We start from the raw sequence: 9,180 nt of genomic DNA on the forward strand, positions 1-9,180 counted from the left end.
GCCACGGGACCGGGACCGACGATCATGGATCATGGCCCCGATCTGCTGGGTAACGCAGGTTGAGTCAATGAGTCTAGATAAAAGGAAGGGCGATCGAGTTGTTTGAAAATTAAGCTGGCCTTAATTTATGGCCTCACGAGCTAGTCAAATTAAATATTGCATTAAGACTTATTTTCTATCTGAATTGAAATTTATGCAATGTAATGGGTATGAGCGTATTCCACGGGGAGTAACACTTACGAAAAAAATAAAAGAAAAAATGCCGTGATTTAAGAACAATCTGTTCTTGTTACCAGCTGACGTATACGTAGCGTTTTTTACGTATGTGAACATTAATGGAAAAATATGTGCACTTCTTTTTTTCATGTCATTAATCCTTAGGGATCTTTTATTTTAGCAAACCACAGCCGACTAACCATCTGGTACAAAAACTCATTATTATAATAATATCAGACTAAAAAAAACGGTCCAAAATTCAACCTACTTTGTTACCACTGTGGGACGTCATCAATCGGTGTTATGTCGCTGTCTGTAGTCTATCGTATAGCCCAATGGTTTTTTAAGGGATACTACTACGGTGGGGACATGTAACTCTCCGGCTTAACTGATGACGTAACATATTCTGCTTAAGTGTACTTAAAGTAATATTACGAAAGTAACTTTAACCGAAGACAATGGCAGCAGCAAATGGCGCAAAGAAATTCCTTCAGCAAGTGATGAAAATCATGAGCGAACGAGGATTTGATAGGAACCTTTCCAAAGTAAGTGATCTACCAATAAAAGTTATTCTAAGTGCATTAAGCCACCCAGGTTTCGATGTTATAAGTATTAATTTGTAGGTCCAGGGATTGCGAATCCCCGCCCCACCCCCCCCCCCCTCTCCCCGGGCCAGGTCGGGGCACGGCGCCTCAAGTCAGGTTAGGAATACAAGTTTTTTTGGTTAGGCAAGTGTTAGGCTATACTCATGGGCATTAAGCTCTTGTTCTATAGTTAAGTCAGTGTTGCTTATGAGTGGGGTTCCAGGGATACTAGCTAATTCCACCCCCCCCCCCCCCCCCCCAAAGCCAGGTCAGGGTACAACCTCTTAAGTCAGGTTAGGAGGGTAAAGACTACCTAGTTAAGTCAAGACCCAGCATTTTTGGAAAGTTTAGTTTTGGCCTGCTTTTGTGGTCTGAGTTCTTGCACCTACCAGTCTCCGCTAATGGGTATGGCATTTTCAATATCTACAGACCTTTTCACCATTTCTGAACCAATGGTCAAGGCTATTTTAGGCTTATTGTGCTCTCCTATTGGGATAGCCTAGCTGCATTTAACTTTACATGGGTAGGCTACCAATTTTTTTTCTTACCCGAGTCTATGAGCTATACCTAGGGGGAAACATCAGTACAGGCCAACCCTCATCACGGTAGACGGGTCTTATTCACTCGATATTTAATTGGTGAAAACATGAATACAATTGCAACTCTAAGCATACCATTTAAAAGACTGAAGTTTCGTCAACATATTGTGATATATGAAAGCCCCATACGAACTAAAATAACGCATGTGAGCTCTTCGTAAAATATGTTTTCAAGGCAGTTTGAAATCCAATATGGCGGCTACGTTTTTCATGGACGGTTCTCATCAGTGACGGACACCATCTTTCCCAGCCTTCCCAGCACTCATTTGAACAATGTTAGCGTATGTATGTAACGTTTATTGATCTTACTCAAGATTGCAAGTTGTAATCAGCACAACAACATTTGTTGCCATATATTAGTGAAAGTATGAAACTTGTTATTTCCCGGGGTTATGGTTGGAACTGAATTCATTCTTACCTTGTAATCGGCGGTTTTATCCTTACTGCCATCACAACTGAAACTCCACAGTGCTTATTTGATTGTTATTATACACATTTTGGTCTCAGTTCACTCCACATTGCACTTTAAACCCGTTGCTGTTCCTGGTTCTAAGCGCGCGCGCCATAAACACAATTACAAATAGCAGACGACGACAGACGACGACAGACCCGACGAAACTGCAAAGTTTTATTCCCTAAACTGTTTACTTTACTCGTTATTTAGTTAAATTTACATTGTTATTTAAAAAATTTTGATAATTCATGTACAAAAACAACGGTTTTCCCCTTTCGTATTCTACGTTTTCGAAATACTGGCTGCCGAAAACCATAGAGGAACGAATACGGGAAAGTGCATAGAGGAACGACTACGTTTTTTTTTTTTTTTTTTTGCTTTTTTGTTTTTGCTAGCACTTTTCATTGATTTCAGTCTTTATTAGTATTTGAATTTCTTAAATAATCGTATGCCAGAAATAAATGTAACCTTTAATGTTGCATGCTTAATGTTTGCATGCTAAGAATGCAAAATCATCGTTGCCACATTAGTGGAGGCTTCACACATACGCCGTTCCAATTATCCTGTTAAGCGTCCGCCCCTGATGAGCTCGCTGCTAACCAACGTACCGTCACGCTTTTTTTTTTGTAATCAGCGATCATAGCACTGATGATAGTTTTTCAAAGTTATATTTGATTTTTATGCTTGTTATTCATACTGTAATTAACTGTAGGAATCTCTCTCTCTCTCTCTCTCTCTCTCTCTCTCTCTCTCTCTCTCTCTCTCTCTCTCTCTATCTCTCTCTCTCTCTCGGAGTCCAGTCAACTCGGCAAAGAAAAAGTCATCTTCACTCCCGCAATTGGAAGAAAAGTTTTGTATCATCACTGGAGGATTCATCATCAAATAGGTTATCAAATATCACACTCCTCAATCTAGTATTTGATTGATCTCACCTAAAGAAATTATGCCTCCTCTTTGGGACATTCATTGTGAAAGACGCGAAATCCAATTTGTCTCCGATAAACGCCCGAAGCGTATTGAAAGAAAACCAACAGGGACAGGCAGTTTTCTAGCATAAGCGACCACCAGGAAAGAGTTGCCAGGCTGGAAATAAGTTTCCCATGTGCTGAGATGTTACCAAATGATGTTCCTACACTTTCTATACGAGTAAACGTATTATTACGGGCTGACGGCTTGACAAGCACAGTTAAAGTCTTGAACGTAATATCCCGTTGAAGGCGCTACCGTTTAGTTAATCGCGGTAAACGTATTATTTAACTGGGGTGGAACGCTTAAACAGGTTTATAAACTGTTTCCATGAATTCTAGTGTCATAGTAATGCAATTAATGATAACAAAATTCGCTTTAATATTTATGTATATATACTTCCAATACATAGCCTAATTTCACCAATTTCAACGTTTGTGTGTAGTCTTATACCCAGTTTGGAGGGTCAACACATACCGAATGGCAACAGAGAGAGAGAGAGAGAGAGAGAGAGAGAAAGGAAGGCGGAGGAAGAGAGAGAGAAAGAGAAAGGAGGAAGGCGAAGAAGAAAAGGGATGGCGGTGGAGGGGGTTGGGGGTTGGGGAGAGGGTAGGTGGAGCTTTATACAACGTCGTGTTTCGTATCCATTTCTGCATCAATGGAGTTTTTGGTCTTCTTGGTACAAGGACAAGTGTCGTTATTCTTTACGATTAGTGATTCACGATACCCTTATAAATTACGGCACTGGGTGTAATGCACTATAGCAAAATCTCGTTCTGTTAAGAGTGTTCGTTACAGAAATAGGTATTGCCCAAAAACGTGCTTGCACTGTCTCTGAAACCCATAGTAGACATGCTGCTTAGTTGTCAATCAAGTTTTTATAACCAAGTATTTTTTACAAGCTAGCTATTGAATAAATTTGTATTTTTCTCAGTCAAAACATATGCCCCTCAATGCTAACTTTCCTCTTTTAACGACTTTCTGGTCATTGCAAATTCGGCCCCATAATTTCTTATGGTGCGAAAACAGACAAGAGGCCCATGGACCGCAAAACGATTGCGTCACACTACGGCGATAATCCAGCAGTAAAACATCTTCATATATCAAAAATTAAATAATAAAGATATATGCGCATTACGATTATAACAATTACATGTATAGCTGATAACAATCTGCATGAATAACTGGTAAACTGTTCTGCAATGACAGTTTTGGAGGTATAGCAATTATTTACAATAGGTACGAAAGTCAAGATGTCGTGACGTCATATCAGAACTTGAAAGAACGTTCTAATTCAGAAAAATAATTACTTAAATTTGAGTCAGAGTCGAGTTACTTTTTCAATAACGAATATTTTCAAATTAATCCATCATAAATATGTAAAATATTGATGTTTTACTACTTATTTAAAAATTAGCAAGAGCACGCTTCTCGTCATCTTCTACCACCCCCAACAGCTGTTTACGCCTGGCTTGTTGTTGATGAGAAAAAATCGTGTTTCGATTGTTGTGATAAAAGTGCTCCAGCGTCTGTGGGTACAAGTGGTGTGCGGATTTATCACAGGAAATGGTTAGTTTATTGACACAAGACTCCGTAAACATCGAGATGGCGTCAATCTTCTAAATACCTCGAGTTGTAAGTAAAAATGTGAACGCGTTTTGGTGAGATTTCCACTGCCGTGGGCGCCATTTTCAGTACCCTCTGTTTAAATCTGTTTAAATCTTAAATTTGGCCTTAATTTCTAACTTTGGGGAAAATACTTACTTCGAAAGGAGAGTAGAGGTCTTTAGCTCCGTTTCTCACAACAAAAACAAGTCGCGACTGATGCCCATCTCGGGTGTCAGGACGCGTTATAATGTACTTTTTCGGAGGGTGGCTTGCACTGATGGTAGCTGGCCTGCGTGGCCTGCTTTGATGTTTTACCCGGGAAACATCAGTACAGGCCAACCCTCATCACGGTAGACGGGTCTTATTCACTCGATATTTAATTGGTGAAAACATGAATACAATTGCAACTCTAAGCATACCATTTAACAAAAGACTGAAGTTTCGTCAACATTATTGTGATATATGAAAGCACCATACGAACTAAAATAAGCATGTGAGCTCTTCGTAAAATATGTTTTCAAGGCAGTTTGAAATCCAATATGGCGGCTACGTTTTTTCATGGACGGTTCTCATCAGTGACGGACACCATCTTTCCCAGCCTTCCCAGCACTCATTGAACAATGTTAGCGTATGTATGTAACGTTTATTGATCTTACTCAAGATTGCAGTTGTAATCAGCACAATAAAACAACATTTTGTTGCCTATATTAGTGAAAGTATGAAACTTGTTATTCCCGGGGTTATGGTTGGAACTGAATTCATTCTTACCTTGTAATCGGCGGTTTTTATCCTTACTGCCATCACAACTGAAACTCCACAGTTGCTTATTTGAATTGTTATTATACACATTTTGGTCTCAGTTCACTCCACATTGCACTTTAAACCCGTTGCTGTTCCTGGTTTCTAAGCGCGCGCGCCATAAAACACAATACAAATAGCAGACGACGACAGACGACGACAGACGACGAAACTGCAAAGTTTTTATTCCCTAAACTGTTTCCACTTTACTCGTTATTTAGTTTTAAATTTACATTGTTATTTAAAAATTTTGATTTAATTCATGTATATATCCCTTTTTTGCAACCAAATTACCCCGAAAAATTACAGATATTTCTAACGTAGATAAATCAAATGTTTCTAACGTTTTCGTACATCTGGCTGCCGAAAACCATAGAGGAACGAATACGGAAAAGTGCATAGAGGAACGACTACGTTTTTGCTTTTTGTTTTTGCTAGCACTTTTCATTGATTTCAGTCTTTATTAGTATTTTGAATTCTTAAATAATCGTATGCCAGAAATAATGTAACCTTTAATGTTTGCATGCTTTAATGTTTGCATGCTAAGAATGGCAAAATCATCGTTTGCCACATTAGTGGAGGCTTCACATACGCCGTTCCTTATTTCCTGTTAAGCGTCCGCCCTGATGAGCTCGCTGCTAACGTACCGTCACGCTTTTTTTGTAATCAGCGATCATAGCACTGATGATAGTTTTTTCAAGTTAATATTGATTTTTATGCTTGTTATTCATACTGTAATTAACTGTAGGAAATTCTCTCTCTCTCTCTCTCTCTCTCCTCTATCCTCTCTCTCTCTCTCTCTCTCTCTCTCTCTCTCTCGCTTCTCCTCTCCCTCCTCTATCTCTCTCTCTCTCTCTCTCTCGGAGTCCAGTCACTCGGCAAAGAAAAGTCTCTTCACTCCCGCAATTGAAGAAAAGTTTGTATCATCACTGGAGGATTCATCATCAAATAGGTTATCAATATCACACTCCTCATCTAGTATTTGATTGATCTCACCTAAAGAAATATGCCTCCTCTTTGGGACATTCATTGTGAAAGACGCGAAATCCAATTTGTCTCGATAAACGCCCGAAGCGTATTGAAAGAAAACCAACAGGACAGGCAGTTTTCTAGCATAAGCGACCACCAGGAAAGAGTTGCCAGGCTGGAAATAAGTTTCCCATGTGCTGAGAGTGTTACCAAATGATGTTCCTACACTTTCTATACGAGTAAACGTATTATTACGGGGCTGACGGCTTGACAAGCACAGTTCTTTAAAGTCTTGAACGTAATATCCCGTTGAAGGCGCTACCGAGTAGATCGCGGTAAACGTATTATTACGTGGGTGACGCTTAACAGGTTATAAACTGTTTCCATGAATTCTAGTTGTCATAGTAATGCAATAATGATAAAATTGCTTTAATATTTATGTATATATACTTCCAATACATAGCCTAATTTCACCAATTTCAACGTTTTGTGTGTAGTCTTATACCCAGTTTGGAGGGTCAACACATACCGAATGGCAACAGAGAGAGAGAGAGAGAGAGAGAGAGAGAGAGAGAGAGAGAGAGAAAGGAAGGCGGAGGAACGAAGAAGAAAAGGGATGGCGGTGGAGGGGGTTGGGGGTTGGGGAGAGGGTAGGTGGAGCTTTATACGCGTGTTCGTATCCATTTCTGCATAATGGAGTTTTTGTCTCTTGTACAAGGACAAGTGTCCGTTATTCTTTACGATTAGTGATTCACGATACCCTTATAAATTACGGCACTGGGTGTAATGCACTATAGCAAAATCTCGTTCTGTTAAGAGTGTTCGTTACAGAAATAGGTATTGCCCAAAAACGTGCTTGCACTGTCTCTGAAAACCCATAGTAGACATGCTGCTTAGTTTGTCAATCAAGTTTTTATAACCAAGTATTTTTACAAGCTAGCTATTGAATAAATTTGTATTTTTCTCAGTCAAAACATATGCCCCTCAATGCTAACTTTTCCTCTTTTAGAACGACTTTCTGGTCATTGCAAATTCGGCCCATAAAATTTCTTATGGTGCGAAACAGACAAGAGCCCATGGACCGAAAACGATTGCGTCACACTACGGCGATAATCCAGCAGTAAAACATCTTCATATATCCAAAAAGTAAATAATAAAGATATATATGCGCATTACGATTATAACAATTACATGTATAGCTGATAACAATCTGCATGAATAACTGGTAAACTGTTCTGCAATGACAGTTGAGTATAGCAATTATTTACAATAGGTACGAAGTCAAGATGTCGTGACGTCATAATACAGAACTTGAAAGAACGTTCTAATTCAAAGGAAAAATAATTACTTAAATTTGAGCAGAGTCGAGTTACTTTTTCAATAACGATATTTTTCAAATTAATCATCATAAATATGTAAAATATTGATGTTTTACTACTTATTTAAAAATTAGCCAAGAGCACGCTTCTCGTCATCTTCTACCCCAACAGCTGTTTACGCCTGGCTTGTTGTTGATGAGAAATCGTGTTTCGATTGTTGTATAAAAGTGCTCCAGCGTCGGTGGGTACAAGTGGTGTGCGGATTTATCACAGGAAATGGTTAGTTTATTGACACAAGCTACTCCGAAACATCGAGATGGCGTCAATCTTCTAAATACCTCGAGTTGTAAGTAAAAATGTTGAACGCGTTTTGGTGAGATTTCCACTGCCGTGGGCGACATTTTCAGTACCCTCTTTGTTTTAAATCTGTTTAAATCTTAAAATTTGGCCTTAATTTTCTAACTTTGGGAAAATACTTACTTCGAAAGGAGTAGAGGTCTTTAGCTCCGTTTCTCACCAACAACAAGTCGCGACTGATGCCCATCTCGGGTGTCAGGACGCGTTTATAATGTACTTTTTTCGGAGGGTGGCTTGCACTGATGGTAGCTGGCCTGCGTGGCCTGCTTTGATGGTTTTTACCTGAAATCCTACAGGAATGCAGTAATGCATTTTACACGAATATCTCGCTTGTGGATGATTTGCAAAAATAAGTAAATTATAGTACCCTAATAATGTACCTAAAATTTGGAGTAGTTTGTAGAACAATGGTGTCAGGCTCTTATACTAGCCTAACTCCAAACAGAGAAGAAGTCCATGCTCCGTGTTACTTGGAGGCAGGGGGTCCAGGTCGGGGTATGATGTCCCTCTCCCCAGGTCAGTGGGCATGGAAACCCTAGTTAGGTTAGAAAGTCAAGGTATGATTAGTCAGAACATGTGTTCCAGGATTGTTTTCACACCTGTGGGATCTGTATCGTCGTTCTTTGCGGACCCCTTTTTTGTGTGATACAGTATACATATTGATAAATTAGAAGTTTCTGTCTGTTTCCTAACCTAATATAGGACATTCACAATAACCTGACTTACTAGACCAGGGTCTCCTCCCTGCCAGGATGGGACCTTGTGTAGCAAATAATTCTTCAACCAATACTAATTTTCTGTCTCTAGGCTGTAGTCTAATTTAAGCTGAAGTAAACCATTAGAGGAAAAATAGTAGTTATTATTCATCCTATTCTATTCATCTGCAATTGTTGGGAACTATAAGGTGTAAATGAGAGTTTTAGTCATGGAAAGCTTAAAAATTTTAATCAAGTGATTATGGGTGGTGCAGCACTGATCATGATGATGAAATAAATCAGCATACGCTCTGAACACAATAGAAGTCATACTTAGAGAAAAATAAGTTTTACATTTGCTAATCACCATAATACATTCACCATTCAGTTCAGTAATCTACATACAGAATTTTTTTTTTAACTAAATGAAGGCTAAAGATTTCACTGTGCGTATATTTTTTGTTCTTTTGCTTTTACTTTGTTTAGCAGAAACTTTTGCTTATAATGTTTCATTGCTTTCATTTTTCTTGATAAAAGGTTAGTGTGATATCAGGTTGGTGGTGGGAAATGTGTTGCCGAGATGGTTGTGGAAGAGGAACATCAGAATCGTGGTGG

The 9,180-nt window shown here is 39.0% G+C and overlaps 1 protein-coding gene across 1 annotated transcript in view; it reads left to right on the top strand.

Annotated features, from left to right (window-relative positions):
• The first annotated feature begins 581 nt into the window (after positions 1-581).
• The window catches only part of LOC135202313 (acyl-coenzyme A thioesterase 13-like), a 33,055-nt gene continuing 24,456 nt past the window's right edge, over positions 582-9,180 (top strand). Inside the window, exons 1-3 of the mRNA XM_064231654.1 lie at positions 582-765; positions 6,913-6,923; positions 9,119-9,167. Coding sequence (XP_064087724.1) covers positions 675-765; positions 6,913-6,923; positions 9,119-9,167 — 151 coding nt within the window. The 5' untranslated portion in view covers positions 582-674. The remainder of the gene's footprint in view (positions 766-6,912; positions 6,924-9,118; positions 9,168-9,180) is intronic.

The sequence above is a fragment of the Macrobrachium nipponense genome, chromosome 30 (genome assembly GCF_015104395.2).
Source record: "Macrobrachium nipponense isolate FS-2020 chromosome 30, ASM1510439v2, whole genome shotgun sequence".
In the NCBI taxonomy this organism is placed as follows: Eukaryota; Metazoa; Arthropoda; class Malacostraca; order Decapoda; family Palaemonidae; genus Macrobrachium; species Macrobrachium nipponense.